At 48.5% G+C, this 17,663-nt stretch overlaps 1 protein-coding gene and 1 long non-coding RNA gene across 2 annotated transcripts in view; both read left to right on the forward strand.

Moving 5' to 3' along the window:
• LOC109902912 (sex comb on midleg-like protein 2) overlaps nt 1-17,343 on the forward strand; it is a 45,412-nt gene extending 28,069 nt beyond the window's left edge. The window contains 8 exon segments of the mRNA XM_031821623.1: nt 94-435; nt 575-949; nt 8,485-8,688; nt 8,904-9,059; nt 10,250-10,375; nt 11,866-12,090; nt 12,496-12,665; nt 14,577-17,343. Coding sequence (XP_031677483.1) covers nt 94-435; nt 575-949; nt 8,485-8,688; nt 8,904-9,059; nt 10,250-10,375; nt 11,866-12,090; nt 12,496-12,665; nt 14,577-14,702 — 1,724 coding nt within the window. The 3' untranslated portion in view covers nt 14,703-17,343.
• Nucleotides 2,717-3,339, forward strand: LOC116373005 (uncharacterized). The gene is made up of 2 exons (XR_004209472.1): nt 2,717-3,008; nt 3,074-3,339. It is a non-coding gene; the product is annotated as an uncharacterized LOC116373005 (long non-coding RNA).
• Nucleotides 17,344-17,663: the final 320 nt, after the last annotated feature.

A 17,663-nucleotide genomic window follows, 5' to 3' on the forward strand; every position in this document is an offset into this window, starting at 1 on the left:
CCACTTGATACAGGTCTGGTTCATAATCTACACTTCATTATTAGTGTAGAGGCTGTGTAGAGGCTGTATCCCAGCATAACTCTCCTTTCTCAGCCAGTGTAGAGGCTGTAGTCCAGCGTAACTCTCCTCTCTCAGCCAGTGTAGAGGCTGTAGTCCAGCGTAACTCCTCAGCCAGTGTAGAGGCTGTAGTCCAGCGTAACTCTCCTCTCTCAGCCAGTGTAGAGGCTGTAGTCCAGCGTAACTCCTCAGCCAGTGTAGAGGCTGTAGTCCAGCGTAACTCTCCTTTCTCAGCCAGTGTAGAGGCTGTAGTCCAGCGTAACTCCTCAGCCAGTGTAGAGGCTGTAGTCCAGCATAACTCTCCTTTCTCAGCCAGTGTAGAGGCTGTAGTCCAGCGTAACTCTCCTTTCTCAGCCAGTGTAGAGGCTGTAGTCCAGCGTAACTCTCCTTTCTCAGCCAGTTGTAGAGGCTGTATCCCAGCATAACTCTCCTCTCTCAGCCAGTTGTAGAGGCTGTAGTCCAGCGTAACCCTCCATGTCTGTTGCACTGAAATCTTATAATCCCTCTGTTTTTCCAGTCAACCTGCCAAAGAACCTGCATGTCCTAACAGCAGCCCACACCCCCTCCAAGCCTAGCCGTAGATCCATGCCTGCGCCCTTCCGGCTTCCCAGCCCCCTGCCCCCGCTGCCTGTCAGGAAGGGGGTGCGGGGGCGGCGCCCCAAGAGTGAGACCATCGCCCTGCTGAAGGCTGTAGCGGAGGCAGCTGCAGCTCAGAACGGCACGACTCCAACCTCTAACTCACTGCTGGCTCCCAGGCCTCACAAGAAGAGAGGCCCTAAACCTGGCAGCAAGAGGAAGCCCAAGGTGCTCCAGAATGTAGTGTCTTCAGGTGCTGCGGATGCCAAGCTGTCAGGGGGTCAACAGGACTGCTTCAGCTCTGTGGTCTCTACAGGTAAACTTGATGACAGCCCACCTCTAACCTGAGGGTTAGGGGTAGGCTGAGGGTTAGGGGTAGGCTGAGGGTTAGGGGTAGGCTGAGGGTTAGGGGTAGGCTGAGGGTTAGGGGTAGGCTGAGGGTTAGGGGTAGGCTGAGGGTTAGGGGTAGGCTGAGGGTTAGGGGTAGGCTGAGGGTTAGGGGTAGGCTGAGGGTTAGGGGTAGGCTGAGGGTTAGGGGTAGGCTGAGGGTTAGGGGTAGGCTGAGGGTTAGGGGTTGGGGTTAGGCTGAGAGTTAGGGGTGGGGGTTAGGGGTAGGCTGAGGGGTAGGGGGGTTGGGGGGTAGGCTGACGGTTAGGGGTAGGCTGAGAGTTAGGGGTGGGGGTTAGGGGTTAGGCTGAGAGTTAGGGGTGGTGGTTAGGGGTAGGCTGAGGGTTAGGGGTTAGGGGTAGGGGGGTTAGGGGTTGGGGTTAGGGGTAGGCTGGGGGGTTGGTGGTTAGGGGTAGGCTGAGGGTTAGGGGTAGGCTGAGAGTTAGGAGTGGGGGTTAGGGATTAGGGTTAGGGGTAGGCTGACGGTTAGGGGTTAGGGTTAGGCTGAGGGGTAGGGTTAGGGGTAGGCTGAGAGTTAGGAAGGTTAGGGGTTGGGGTTAGGGGTAGGCTGAGGGTTAGGGGTAGGCTGAGGGGTTGGTGGGTTGGAGTTAGGGGTGGGGGTTAGGGAGGTTAGGGGTTGGGGTTAGGCTAAGGGTTAGGGGTTAGAGGGGTTAGGGGTTGGGGTTAGGCTGAGGGTTAGGGGTAGGCCGAGGTTTAGGGGTAGGGGTTAGGGTTTGGTGTTAGGGGTTGGGATTAGGCTGAGGGTTAGGAGTTAGGGGTTAGGGTTAGGCTGAGGGTTAGGAGTTAGGGGTTAGGGTTAGGCTGATGGTTAGGGGTAGGGTTAGGCTGAGGTTTAGGGGTAGGGGTTAGGGTTTGGTGTTAGGGGTTGGGGTTAGGCTGAGGGTTAGGAGTTAGGGGTTAGGGTTAGGCTGATGGTTAGGGGTAGGGTTAGGCTGAGGGTTAGGGGTAGGGGTTAGGGGTAGGCTGAGGGTTAGGGGTAGGCTGAGGGTTAGGGGTTGGGGTTAGGCTGAGAGTTAGGGGTGGGGGTTAGGGGTTAGGCTGAGAGTTAGGGGTGGGGGTTAGGGTAGGCTGAGGGTTAGGGGTTAGGGGTAGGGGGGTTAGGGGTTGGGGTTAGGCTGAGAATTAGGGGTTAGGGTTAGGGGTAGGGGGGGTTGGGGGGTAGGCTGAGGGTTAGGGGTAGGCTGAGAGTTAGGGGTGGGGGTTAGGGGCTAGGCTGAGAGTTAGGGGTGGGGGGGTTAGGGGTTGGGGTTAGGCTGAGAATTAGGGGTTAGGGGTAGGCTGAGGGGTAGGGGGGGTTGGGGGTTAGGGGTAGGCTGAGTTAGGAGTGGGGGTTAGGGAGGTTAGGGGTTAGGGGTAGGCTGACGGTTAGGGGTTAGGGTTAGGCTGAGGGGTAGGGTTAGGGGTAGGCTGAGAGTTAGGAAGGTTAGGGGTTGAGGTTAGGGGTAGGCTGAGGGTTAGGGGTAGGCTGAGGGTTGGGGTTAGGGGTAGGCTGAGGGGTAGGTGGGTTGGAGTTAGGGGTGGGGGTTAGGGTTAGGGAGGTTAGGGGTTGGGATTAGGGGTAGGCTGGGGGTTAGGCTAAGGGTTAGGGGTTAGGGGTTAGGCTGAGGGTTAGGGGTAAGGGCTAGGCTGAGGTGTAGGGTTAGGGATTAGGGGTAGGCTGAGGGGTAGGGGGTTAGGGGTTGGGGTTATGGTTGAGAGTTAGGGGTAGGGGGGTTAGGGGTTGGGCTTAGGCTTAGTCTGTTCTCTATCGTATGTTATAGGGTAACTAGTAGGTAGGCTGACGGTTAGGGGTTAGGCTTAGTCTGTTCTCTATCGTATGTTATAGGGTAACTAGTAGGTAGGCTGACGGTTAGGGGTTAGGCTTAGTCTGTTCTCTATCGTATGTTATAGGGTAACTAGTAGGTAGGCTGACGGTTAGGGGTTAGGCTTAGTCTGTTCTCTATCGTATGTTATAGGGTAACTAGTAGGTAGGCTGACGGTTAGGGGTTAGGCTTAGTCTGTTCTCTATCGTATGTTATAGGGTAACTAGTAGGTAGGCAAAACATGTATTGTACCTCTAGTTAACTGTTTTGTTATTATAGCATATTTTCATGTTTTCGTCACGTCCCTAAAAAATCCACTGACTCGTGAATAAGGCCATAAAAAGATGATTTCTTTTTTGAACGATTAATTTGATTAATTTCAACAATTATTTTTGACCCAATGAATGATTTACTTTACCATTGTATTAGTTTGTATTTGGTTCAATCACGGTGAATCGAATCATGTGAATCAAAATAAAAAAAGTTATATCCTTCCTTTCTTTTTGATTCTATGGCTTCAACCTGTTGATTTGGCCTTCCAATGTATGGGACAAAGCAACTCAATAGATGCTAGTCAACCTGCAAGGTAAACACTTCTAAGGTAGCTAAGATATACATTGAGTGTACAAAACATTAAGGATACCTTCCTAATATTGAGTTGCACCCCCCCTCCTCCTTTTGCCCTCAGAACAGCTTCAATTTGGCGGGGCATGGACTCTACAAGGTGTCGAAAGCATTCCTCATGATTGCTGGCCCATGTTGACTCCAATGCTTCCTAATGTTGGCTGGTTGTCCTTTGGGTGGTGGACCATTCTTCAAATTTGATTTGTCACATGCGCCGAATATAACAGGTGAAAACCTTACCGTGAAATGCTAACTTACAAGCCCTTAACTTTATTTCTTGAACTGCATTGTTGGTTATGAAAATATTGACTAAATAAACTAAAGTAAAACAAATTAATCAAAAATTAACACAATAAATGTACATAACAATAAGAAGGCTGTATACAGGGGGTACCGAGTCAATGCGGAGGCTGTAGACGGGGGGGTACCGAGTCAATGCGGAGGCTGTAGACGGGGGGTACCGAGTCAATGCGGAGGCTGTAGACGGGGGGTACCGAGTCAATGCGGAGGCTGTAGACGGGGGGTACCGAGTCAATGCGGAGGCTGTAGACGGGGGGTACCGAGTCAATGCGGAGGCTGTAGACGGGGGGTACCGAGTCAATGCGGAGGCTGTAGACGGGGGGTACCGAGTCAATGCGGAGGCTGTAGACGGGGGGTACCGAGTCAATGCGGAGGCTGTAGACGGGGGGTACCGAGTCAATGCGGAGGCTGTAGACGGGGGGTACCGAGTCAATGCGGAGGCTGTAGACGGGGGGTACCGAGTCAATGCGGAGGCTGTAGACGGGGGGTACCGAGTCAATGCGGAGGCTGTAGACGGGGGGTACCGAGTCAATGCGGAGGCTGTAGACGGGGGGTACCGAGTCAATGCGGAGGCTGTAGACGGGGGGTACCGAGTCAATGCGGAGGCTGTAGACGGGGGGTACCGAGTCAATGCGGAGGCTGTAGACGGGGGGTACCGAGTCAATGCGGAGGCTGTAGACGGGGGGTACCGAGTCAATGCGGAGGCTGTAGACGGGGGGTACCGAGTCAATGCGGAGGCTGTAGACTGGGGGTACCGAGTCAATGCGGAGGCTGTAGACGGGGGGTACCGAGTCAATGCGGAGGCTGTAGACGGGGGGTACCGAGTCAATGCGGAGGCTGTAGACGGGGGGGGGGGTAGAGAGTCAATGCGGAGGCTGTAGACGGGGGGTACCGAGTCAATGCGGAGGCTGTAGACGGGGGGGTACCGAGTCAATGCGGAGGCTGTAGACGGGGGGGTACAGAGTCAATGCGGAGGCTGTAGACGGGGGGGTACAGAGTCAATGCGGAGGCTGTAGACGGGGGGGTACCGGGTCAATGCGGAGGCTGTAGACGGGGGGGTACCGGGTCAGTGCGGAGGCTGTAGACGGGGGGGGGGGGTACCGAGTCAATGCGGATGCTGTAGACGGGGGGGGGTACCGAGTCAATGTCCCATAGGGCGGCGCACAATTGGCCCAGCGTCGTCCGGGTTTGGCCTAGGGTAGGCCGTCATTGGAAATAATAATTTGTTCTTAACCTACTTACAAAGTTAAATAAAGGTTTAAAAAATTCTAATAATAATAATGTCAGGGGTAGTTAGTTAGTCGACGTAATTTGTAAGGTGACTATGTATAGATAATAAACGGATAGTGGGGGGGGTAGAAGCTGTTAAGGAGCCTTTTGGACCTCGACTTAGCGCTCCAGTACCATCTATGACTAGAGTGGCTAGAGTCTTTGACATTTTTTTGTGCCATCCCCTGACACCTCTTAGTATATAGGTCCTGGATGTCAGGAAGCTTGCCCCCAGTGTTGTACTGGGTCGTACGCATTAACCTCTGTAGCGCCTTATGGTCTGATGCCGAGCAGCTGCCATACCAGGCAACTCAACCTGACTGGCTTTGATGTGTTTGAGGAGGGCTAGATCAAAAGCCTGCACACCCAGTATCTCTCCAGGCTGAGGGTTGACCGCCCAGTATCTCTCCAGGCTGAGGGTTGACCGCCCAGTATCTCTCCAGGCCGAGGGTTGACCGCCCAGTATCTCTCCAGGCCGAGGGTTGACCGCCCAGTATTTCTCCAGGCTGAGGGTTGACCGCCCAGTATCTCTCCAGGCTGAGGGTTGACCGCCCAGTATCTCTCCAGGCTGAGGGTTGACCGCCCAGTATCTCTCCAGGCTGAGGGTTGACCGCCCAGTATCTCTCCAGGCTGAGGGTTGACCGCCCAGTATCTCTCCAGGCTGAGGGTTGACCGCCCAGTATCTCTCCAGGCTGAGGGTTGACCGCCCAGTATCTCTCCAGGCTGAGGGTTGACCGCCCAGTATCTCTCCAGGCTGAGGGTTGACCGCCCAGTATCTCTCCAGGCTGAGGGTTGACCGCCCAGTATCTCTCCAGGCTGAGGGTTGACCGCCCAGTATCTCTCCAGGCTGAGGGTTGACCGCCCAGTATCTCTCCAGGCTGAGGGTTGACCGCCCAGTATCTCTCCAGGCTGAGGGTTGACCGCCCAGTATTTCTCCAGGCTGAGGGTTGACCGCCCAGTATTTCTCCAGGCTGAGGGTTGACCGCCCAGTATTTCTCCAGGCTGAGGGTTGACCGCCCAGTATTTCTCCAGGCTGAGGGTTGACCGCCCAGTATTTCTCCAGGCTGAGGGTTGACCGCCCAGTATTTCTCCAGGCTGAGGGTTGACCGCCCAGTATTTCTCCAGGCTGAGGGTTGACCGCCCAGTATTTCTCCAGGCTGAGGGTTGACCGCCCAGTATTTCTCCAGGCTGAGGGTTGACCACCCAGTATTTCTCCAGGCTGAGGGTTGACCGCCCAGTATCTCTCCAGGCTGAGGGTTGTCTAACAGGTATTCTACTTTAGGGGGGGTTAAGTGCGTTGCTCAATAACAGGAGATGGTACAGGGAATCAGGGAGCAGCCGCTGTGTTGATACCACATTACACTTTCTTTTGTATATGTACATAGAGAAATCGTGGAAATTTGGTTAAAAGTAATGGAATAGTCATCTTTCAAAATATGTTTGAACCCTGATTTAAATTATTTATCTTTGTGTGTGCGTTTATTAGTGCTCCACCATTTAAATTATTTATCTTTGTATGTTCAGGGCTTGACATTTACCCATATCATCTTGTCCTGGACAAACCACTTGTGCGTGTGGTGCATTTTGAAAAGTGTTTTTTTCCCGCTAATTGAATTTTGGAACATTTACAGGTAGCCTGTAGTCATGTGCTCATTGTTGAGCTTATAATATGAAGAAATAAAATGTCTCTGTCCTTGTTATCTTTGTGTTACCTTCCTCTCTCATGCGGTCTGTGTGTGTCGTAGGCGGGAAGTCAGGTGACAAGCTTAGGTCCGGAATAAACCCATTGAAACGCATTGTGCTTCTTTTGGACAGACGAGTTTTGACGAGTGTGAAACCTCTTGCTCTGCTTCTTCCTCTCAGAAAAAAACTGGACAATGGATGGTCATTGTAGTGGTCATTGTATGGTCATTGTAGTTAATTACAACGTTTCTGTGCTTAACTTTTTATTTAATTTCTATTTCACCTTTATTTAACCAGGTAGACTAGTTTGCAACTGTGACCTGGCCAAGATAGAGCATAGCAGTTTGACACATACAACAACACAGAGTTACACATGGAATAAACAAAACATAGTCTATATACAGTGAGTGCAAGTGGGGTAAGATAAGGGAGTTAAGGCAATTAATAGGCCATGGTGGCGAAGTAATTACAATTCAGCAAATAAACACTGAAATGGTAGATGTGCAGAAGATGAATGTGCAAGTAGAGATACTGGGGTGCAAAGGAGCAAGATAAATAAATGCAGTATGGGGATGAGGTAGTTGGATGGGCTATTTACAGATGGCCTATATACAGGTGCAGTGATCTGTGAGCTGCTCTGACAGGTGGTGCTTAAAGCTAGTGAGGGAGATATGAGTCTCCAGCTTCAGTGATTTTTGCAGTTCGTTCCAGTCATTGGCAGCAGAGAACTGAAAGGAAAGGCGGCCAAAGGAGGAATTTGCTTTGGGGATGACCAGTGAGATATACCTGCTGGAGCGCGTTTTACGAGTGGGTGCTGCTATGGTGACCAGTGAGCTAAGGTGGGGCTTTACCTAGCAGAGACTTGTAGATGACCTGGAGCCAGTGGGTTTGGCGACGCGTATGAAGCGAGGGCCAGCCAACGAAGGCGTACAGGTCGCAGTGGTGGGTAGTATATGGGGCTTTGGTGACAAAACGGATGGCACTGTGATAGACTGCATCCAATTTGTTGAGTAGAGTGTTGGAGGCCATTTTGTAAATTACATTGCCTTAAAGTCGAGGATCAGTAGGATAGTCAGTTTTACAAGGGTATGTTTGGCAGCATGAGTGACGGGGACGCTTTGTTGCAAAATGGGAAGCCGATTCTAGATTTAATTTTGGATTGGAGATGCTTAATGTGAGTCTGGAAGGAGAGTTTACAGTCTAACCAGACACCTAGGTATTTGTAGTTGTCCACATATTCTAAGTCAGAACCGTCCAGAGTAGTGATGCTGGATGTGCGGGCAGTGATTGGTTGAAGAGCATGCATTTAGTTTTACTTGCATTTAAGAGCAGTTGGAGGCCACGGAAGGAGAGTTGTATAGCATTGAAGCTCGTCTGGAGGTTAGTTAACACAGTGTCCAAAGAAACGAGGTAGAATTTTTGTTTAATGAAATCTCCTTTCATCCCAGCGTCCCACTTGTTTTCTCTTGTGAATGATTTGATTTGTCTCTTGAGAAAGGCGCGTTGGACTCAATTAAATGTAATTGAACTGACTTTGGTCAGTTGTTTAATAACCGGTGGGGAAAACCCCCAGAATTTTGATTAATTGCTCAGCACTAGTGGCCAGCCATCTTCCAGAAGAGCTTAAATGGGGCAGTGTTGTAATTTGATGAAGTAAAATGTCAAGCCCTGATGTTTCTCTTTGTGTGTTATATCAGTGTGTGCCTCCATTTTAATTGTTTCTCTCTGTGTGTGTGTGTGTGTGTGTGTGTGTGTATGTTATCAGTGTGTGTGTATGTGAACAAGCATGGGACCTGTGGGCCTCACCTGGACAGGAAGCGGATGCAGCGTCTTCCGGACCACTTTGGGCCAGGTCCTGTTAACGCGGTGCTACAACAGGCAGTTCAGACTTGTCTAGACTGTTGTTACCAACCAAAGGTGCTGCTCAGAACTCTACAGGCACACGCTGGGGGAGGAGAGGTTGTCAGTGGTGAGGAGATGGCTACTGCCACGGACCTGCACTGACACGCCACAGACCTGCACTGACACGCCACGGACCTGCACTGACACGCCACGGGCCTGCACTGACACGCCACGGACCTGCACTGACACGCCACAGACCTGTCATATCGCAAGCAAACTGATAATGACTCTGTGTTGACCTCTGTGTTTGACCACATGTTGACCTCTGCCCCCTGCCCCTAGTGAGGATGGATGGTGGAGTTCGTCTGGTGAAGCTGCCCTCAGCCTCAAGCGCCTCCTTTGTGCTCCGCTTCCTGGAGACGCTGTGCCGCACGCTGCAGAGTCATTTCCTCTTCAGCTCCCAGCCCTTCAGCAACACATACACTTACAGTAAATATGGTAACTATACCTACAGCACCGCCAAGGCAGGTAACTGCCCCTACAGCACCGCCAAGGCCGGTAACTGTCCCGCCAAGGCCGGTAACTGCCCCCACAGCACCGCCAAGGCAGGTAACTGCCCCCGGCAGCACCGCCAAGGCAGGTAACTGCCCCCGGCAGCGCCGCCAAGGCAGGTAACTGCCCCCGGCAGCGCCGCCAAGGCAGGTAACTGCCCCCGGCAGCGCCGCCAAGGCAGGTAACTGCCCCCGGCAGCGCCGCCAAGGCAGGTAACTGCCCCCGGCAGCGCCGCCAAGGCAGGTAACTGCCCCCGGCAGCGCCGCCAAGGCAGGTAACTGCCCCCGGCAGCGCCGCCAAGGCACTGCCCCCGCCGCACCGCCAAGGCAGGTAACTTTGGTAACACTGTAACTAAACCTAGACAGGACCAGGACAGGTAACCTATTGTGCCTATTAGAATTTGGCCATCGCTTTCATAGTGTCTTGCAGGACCCTGACATTATTCTCAAGGAAGTTCATGTACATTCAATGATAAATGTTGTCTTGGACAGGGCACTGTGTATATGTGTAGCTCTGTCAGTAGCTGTGTTTCACAACATCTCTACCCTGTGTCTGTACTAGCTGTGTCTGTACTACCCTACATTACTCATCTCACATGTATATACTCTACTCGATACCATCTCCTGCATCTTGCCTATGCCGTTCTGTACCATCACTCGTTCATATATCGTTATGTACTTATTCTTTATCCCTTTACACTTGTGTGTGTATAAGGTAGTAGTTGTGGAATTGTTAGGTTAGATTACTCGTTGGTTATTACTGCATTGTCGGAACTAGAAGCACAAGCATTTCGCTACACTCGCATTAACATCTGCTAACCAGGTGTATGTGACAAATAAAATTTGATTGAATTTACTAGCAGTGTGTCTGCACTAGCAGTGTGTCTGCACTAGCAGTGTGTCTGCACTAGCAGTGTGTCTGCACTAGCAGTGTGTCTGCACTAGCAGTGTGTCTGCACTAGCAGTGTGTCTGCACTAGCAGTGTGTCTGCACTAGCAGTGTGTCTGCACTAGCAGTGTGTCTGCACTAGCAGTGTGTCTGCACTAGCAGTGTGTCTGCACTAGCAGTGTGTCTGCACTAGCAGTGTGTCTGTAGCTGTAGCACCATCTCTTCCCTATGCGTTTGTCTGTGTTCCAGTGAAGGAGGAGGCGTTGGAGGCCCCATCACTGAGCCAGGGGATGAAACGCCAATCTAGAGACGCATCCCCCTACGCAGCCCCCCTTTCCCCTAAACTACTGCGCACCGAGGCACACCTTTCAGAAGGTAACATCAGACAATCGGCACCTAGCACCACCGTCTACTGTTTCACATTACACACATCCAGTACATCAACACAAATCATATGTAGCTTGTTTCTCCAACCTCTAAGACCTTTTGATGATCAGTGACCAATTCTAAAATGCATTAAATTGTTTTTTTCCTCATCAATCTCCACCCAATACCACATAATGACAAAGCGAAAACATTTTTTTTTAAATTAAAAATACAAAACAGAAATACCTTATTTACATAAGTATTCAGACCCTGTCTATATAAGATCCCACAGTAGACAGTGCATGTCAGAGCAGAAACCAAGCCATGAGGTCGAAGGAATTGTCCGTAGAGCTCCGAGACAGGATGTGTAGAGCCACAAATCTGGGGAAGGGTACAAAAACATTTCTGCAGCATTGAAGATCCAAAAGACCACAGGGGCCTCCATCATTCTTAAATGGAAGAAGTTTGGAACCACCAAGACTCTTCCTAGAGCTGACTGCCCGGCCAAACTTGGCAATTGGGGGAGAAGGGCCTTGGTCAGGGAGGTGACCAAGAACCCGATGGTCACTCTGACAGAGCTCCAGTGTTCCTCTGTGGAGATGGGAGAACCTTCCAGAAGGGCAGCCATCCCTGCAGCACTTCATCAATCAGGCCTTTATGGTAGAGTAGCCAGAGGGTCCTCAGTAAAAGGCACACGTCAGCCCGCTTTGAATTTGCCAAAAGGCACCTAAAGGACTCAGACCATGAGAAACCGTTTCTCTGGTCTGATGTGACCAAGATTACACTCTTTGGCCTGAATACCAAGTCTCACGTCTGGAGGAAACTTGGCACCATCCCTACGGTGAAGCATGGGAATGTTTTTCAGCAGCAGGGACTTGGAGGACTAGTCTGGTTCGAGGCAAAGATGAATGGCTCAAAGTACAGTGAGATCCTTGAAAACCTGCTCCAGAGCGCCCAGGACCTCAGACTGGAGCGAAGGTTCACCTTCCAACAGGACAACGACCCTAAGCACACAGCCAAGACAACGCAGGAGTGGCTTCAGGACAAGTCTCTGAATGTCCTTGAGTGGCCCAGCCAGAGTCCGGACTTGAACCAGATCAAACATCTCTTGATAGACCTGAAAATAGCTGTGTAGCAACACTACCCATCCAACCTGACAGAGCTTGAGAGGATCTGCAGAGAAGAATGGGAGAAACTCCTCAAATACAGGTGTGCCAGTCTTGTGGCAGCATACCCAACAATACTTGATATTAGAATAATATAGTTATTTTTCAAAATAATGTATTTATTTTATTATGTTTGCAAAACAAATTTGCCTGTTTTTACTTTGTCATGATGGGGTATTGTGTCTAGATTGCTGAGGGATTAAAAATATTATTTTAGAGTAAGGCTGTTGTGTAGCAAAATGTGTAAAAAGTCAAGGGGATGCACTGTATCTTGGGATTGGACAGATAGAGGTTAGAGTAAGGGCCTAATAAGACAGAGGACGATGTCTCTAGCAGATACTCTGCCCCATGAGGAGAACAGCCTTCTGAAGGAGCAGTGCTTCATGGACTCTAACTCCATGATGCTGCGCAGCACCTCTGACTACCACACCCACTCCCAGGCCAGCAGCCCCTATTACCCATGCCATGGCCCCGAACGCGCCCACAGCACGCCACTGCACCGCCTTGCCTCCAACCCTGCGGACCTCCCCTGTACACACACCAACAGAGGAGTGGAAGGTAGGCCCTGTCAGAGCCTCTGTCCTCATGGTGTGTTGCTGTATCCAATAACCTGCTATGCTCTCCATGTCAGTCTGGTTGCTGCTATGGGGATAACTTTTGTTTGAAGACACACATCCCTGGAATATTTGATCATTGCAATCTCTTTGAAGTAACGTAGTGGCAACAGTAGATCGTACCATCTTAATGTTCAAATTCCGAGCCCTGGATTTAAACAACTCCGACATTAAATGGCTCAAACTATCTTATGGGCCATAATCAAATGGTGGATGTGAACGGTTCACTGTCTAAACCCAAAACTAATATCTGTGGATTACCACAAGGGAGACCCATTTTCCCCCCCTGCTGTTTATCTCTGCAGCTACTATGAGCTAGTTCACCGTGTCTTACTGCTCTGTTCTCCAGCCGCCAGCTCCACCACGGGCCCCGAGCCCACGGGCCCTGACAGACAGACCCCCAGGGGGGCAGGGTTGGGCAGGAACCCCTCTACCTGGTCCATCGATGAGGTCATGCAGTTTGTGAGCGACGCCGACCCCTCAGCCCTGGCCCCGCACGCTGAGCTGTTCAGGAAACACGTGAGTGACTGCTGACCATAGAGTTATAACCACTAGAGTAGAGGGACAACTACTGTTATTACTGGCCATAGTTATAACCACTAGAGTAAAGGGCAAACTACTGTTATTACTGGCCATAGAGTTATAACCACTAGTAAACTAGTAAACGATTATTACTGACCATAGTTACAGTGCCTTGCGAAAGTATTCGGCCCCCTTGAACTTTGCGACCTTTTGCCACATTTCAGGCTTCACACAAAGATGTAAAACTGTATTTTTTTGTGAAGAATCGACAACAAGTGGGACACAATCATGAAGTGGAACGACATTTATTGGATATTTCAAACTTTTTTAACAAATCAAAAACTGAAAAATTGGGCGTGCAAAATGATTCAGCCACCTTAAGTTAATACTTTGTAGCACCACCTTTTGCTGCGATTACAGCTGTAAGTCGCTTGGGGTATGTCTCTATCAGTTTTGCACATCGAGAGACTGACATTTTTTCCCATTCCTCCTTGCAAAACAGCTCGAGCTCAGTGAGGTTGGATGGAGAGCATTTGTGAACAGCAGTTTTCAGTTCTTTCCACAGATTTTCGATTGGATTCAGGTCTGGACTTTGACTTGGCCATTCTAACACCTGGATATGTTTATTTTTGCTTTATTTTTTGGATCATTGTCTTGTTGGAAGACAAATCTCCGTCCCAGTCTCAGGTCTTTTGCAGACTCCATCAGGTTTTCTTCCAGAATGGTCCTGTATTTGGCTCCATCCATCTTCCCATCAATTTTAACCATCTTCCCTGTCCCTGCTGAAGAAAAGCAGGCCCAAACCATGATGCTGCCACCACCATGTTTGACAGTGGGGATGGTGTCTTCAGGGTGATGAGCTGTGTTGCTTTTACGCCAAACATAACGTTTTGCATTGTTGCCAAAAAGTTCAATTTTGGTTTCATCTGACCAGAGCACCTTCTTCCACATGTTTGGTGTGTCTCCTAGGTGGCTTGTGGCAAACTTTAAACAACACTTTCTATGGATATCTTTAAGAAATGGCTTTCTTCTTGCCACTCTTCCATAAAGGCCAGATTTGTGCAATATACGACTGATTGTTGTCCTATGGACAGAGTCTCCCACCTCAGCTGTAGATCTCTGCAGTTCATCCAGAGTGATCATGGGCCTCTTGGCTGCATCTCTGATCAGTCTTCTCCTTGTATGAGCTGAAAGTTTAGAGGGACGGCCAGGTCTTGGTAGATTTGCAAGTGGTCTGATACTCCTTCCATTTCAATATTATCGCTTGCACAGTGCTCCTTGGGATGTTTAAAGCTTGGGAAATATTTTTGTATCCAAATCTGTCTTTAAACTTCTTCACAACAGTATCTCGGACCTGCCTGGTGTGTGCCTTGTTCTTCATGATGCTCTCTGCGCTTTTAACGGACCTCTGAGACTATCACAGTGCAGGTGCATTTATACGGAGACTTGATTACACACAGGTGGATTGTATTTATCATCATTAGTCATTTAGGTCAACATTGGATCATTCAGAGATCCTCACTGAACTTCTGGAGAGTTTGCTGCACTGAAAGTAAAGGGGCTGAATAATCTTGCACGCCCAATTTTTCAGTTTTTGATTTGTTAAAAAAGTTTGAAATATCCAATAAATGTCATTCCACTTCATGATTGTGTCCCACTTGTTGTTGATTCTTCACAAAAAAATACAGTTTTATATCTTTGTTTGAAGCCTGAAATGTGGCAAAAGGTCGCAAAGTTCAAGGGGGACGAATACTTTCGCAAGGCACTGTATAACCACTAGAGTAAGGGAAAGCTACTGTTTTGATGGTTATATGCCAGTGTGCATGGTTTCTTGTGAATGATGCTAATCCTGGCTTATTTCCCTCTCTCTCTACCTGTCTTTCTGCCTGCGTGTCTGTCCATCCTCAGGAGATTGACGGCAAGGCCCTGATGCTGCTGAGGAGTGACATGGTGATGAAGTACATGGGTCTGAAGCTGGGGCCCGCCTTGAAGCTGTGTCACCACATAGAGCGGCTGAAACAGGGCAAATTGTAGAGCTGAGAAACACAGAATGGAACAGGGCAAACTGTAGAGGTGAAACACATATACTGAAACAGGGCAAACTGTAGAGGTGAAACTGGAGAGCTGAAACAGACAAACAGGGCTAACTGTAGGGCTGAAACTGTAGAATTGTAACAGACTGAAACAGGGCAAATGGACTGAAACACAGAAAAGAACAACTGTAAACTGCAAACTGTAGAGCTGAAACGGGGCAAGCAGTAGAGCTGAAACGGGGCAAGCAGTAGAGCTGAAACGGGGCAAGCAGTAGAGCTGAAACGGGGCAAGCAGTAGAGCTGAAACGGGGCAAGCAGTAGAGCTGAAACGGGGCAAGCAGTAGAGCTGAAACGGGGCAAGCAGTAGAGCTGAAACGGGGCAAGCAGTAGAGCTGAAACGGGGCAAGCAGTAGAGCTGAAACGGGGCAAGCTGTAGAGCTGAATTGTAGCAGGTCCCAGATTAGCCCGGCCTCACAGACCCCAGGTGAGAAACAGCCCACAGAATGTCCCACAGCGTCTCTTACAGGTGACCCAATACTCAACCTCTAACAGTCTCTTCAGGGGCACACAGCCCCCTCTAGCCCCCAGCCTGCACTAAGCCCTCTTTATCTCTGAGCTCTCTCACTCCGGTTATGTTATCTGTGGTAACATGCCTCTAACATACAGACAGTGTGGAAACATGGAAACACATGGTGTGGATCAGTGAAAACATGCGTTGTGCATTGCTGACACCACATTACCTCATCCTCTCCCCAGCCAATCAGAGCTGGGCAAGCCAAACACAGAAGGCTGTGATTGGTTGGATCCCAAAGCAACAGACTCTCTCCATAGTGTTTACATTGAATAGCACAGACTGACTAACCTACACTAGGACATGCTAAGACTTTTTACTGAGTAATGTTTCATCCTGCTTCTGGATCCCAAAGATGTACAATGTTTTCTTCTATGACGTTCTGTTTTTATTATCATTAATATCCTGTTAATAAGAAGGATGTGTATATAAATTTAACAGTGACGATATTAGATGCTAACTTGTTTACAGCTGCAGAATGTCTGTTGTCTATTTCAATTCCTGTTAGTTCAATCATGTGTCCATGATGCTGGGTGATCTGCAGTTTAAGGTAGACCTATGGCCTGTTGCCATGACGGTCACTAGCCTCTCATGGTAAAGGGTGAAATGTTTTACTAGTGTTAGCAGGTGACTTTCCCTAATGTAAGATGGCCATTGTCGTAAACAGCTAAACGTTTTATCTAATGCCTGTCAGACGGACAGGCACACAGACCATCAACCTCCAACCAGTGGAGATAATCGGGCAGTGCTTTTGAAACTCAAATTCCCTGTGAGTGTGGTGTTTGATGTGGGGATTAATGAAGGTCATGCTGTTAAAGAGATCGCTCCTACTGGTGGTATCAAGCACAGAGGCTTTGTCCAGTTTTCATCAATACAGGCCTGTCGAGAAAGATTATTTTTAATTTATTTCCAGAAGTTATTTCAGATGACTGGTCAGTGATTCTAGAAGTTATTTCAGATGACTGCTCAGTGATTCTAGAAGTTATTTCAGATGACTGGTCAGTGATTCTAGAAGTTATTTCAGATGACTGCTCAGTGATTCTAGAAGTTATTTCAGATGACTGCTCAGTGATTCTAGAAGTTATTTCAGATGACTGCTCTGTGATTCTAGAAGTTATTTCAGATGACAGCTCGTTCTAGTTTAAAGAGTAAAGGGGACATATTAAAGGGCTTTCCATCTAGGTTTCAGTTTGATATTAAAGGTGCTATACACAGGATTTTTTAAATTTAAATTTTGTGTTGTAATTTCAGAAAATGTCCATAATATATCTACAGAAATAGTGGAATGATGGTGTGTTTCACAGTATTGCTTACCGGCCAGTGTTGTGATTGACTGTGATAGTAGCCTCAAAATGTAACTGTGTTATCAAATGGGAATCGCTCTTGTTTTCTCACATAAACTGAAATTGACCGAACAGTGTAGCAACCAGGGAATTACAACAACAAAAAATTCCACTAAATAACACAGTCTGAATTTACAATGCAAAAAAACTACAAAAAATCCTGTGTAGCGTCTTTAAATATCAGTCCGAGTCGGAGATATCCTCACCTGCTATTGGTCCCTGCAGGAAGTCATGTTGTCAGTTGGACCATTTGTTAAAACAGATTTATGGGTTTAACCATAAATATCAGACACAAGAATGTACATTTTTGTAGAAAATAAATATTTTAATGAAATGTATATATAAGTAGAAATGTAAAGATTATGGGTGAGGGAGGGACAATATATTTCATACTGCCTTTTTAATGCTTTATGTATGTTTTAGCTGAAACGCCCTCAACATAATACAGCAGAACCTGCCTTGCTTTACTTTGAGATCTCTCAGGGCGTCTTGGTTAATACACTTTTGTAGCATTCTGTTCTGGGTATTGTAAACCATTCTTCTGTTGCTGGTGAGTTGAAGTTAAGGACTCATTGTGCCATAAAGCAACACAAGAACACAGTGTTCTTGTTAAATTCTTTTAAAGCAGCTAAAATTACTTGAAAAAGATGCTGTAAGTCATGCTTGTTTATAAAGTCACACCTGAAATAAAAGTGTATTTTCTGTTTTATAGATATCCCAAATGGAAAGCAGCTTGTGTCCTCTTGTTATTGTGTATGGTCCGGAGCCATGGTCTCCAACAGGTAGATCGTGAGCTACAAGTAGCTACCAGCCCACCTATGACCTCGCCATGCAATTCTGAAAGAACATGCACTTTTTAAATATAATCCTTCACAAACTGTCATAAACAAAAATCTCCCAGCTACTAACCAATCAAAGCCACATTGATATTATCCCAGCCTTTGTAAGCCACTATCGGCTTGAAAAGCCAAACCTAGCACAATAGCAATCAGCCAAATCATGTCCAGCAAAATTGCCTCGGTCTGTTTGGTGAGCGCTTTTGTGTATC

The sequence above is a fragment of the Oncorhynchus kisutch genome, unplaced genomic scaffold (genome assembly GCF_002021735.2).
Source record: "Oncorhynchus kisutch isolate 150728-3 unplaced genomic scaffold, Okis_V2 scaffold4000, whole genome shotgun sequence".
Lineage (NCBI taxonomy): Eukaryota > Metazoa > Chordata > Actinopteri > Salmoniformes > Salmonidae > Oncorhynchus > Oncorhynchus kisutch.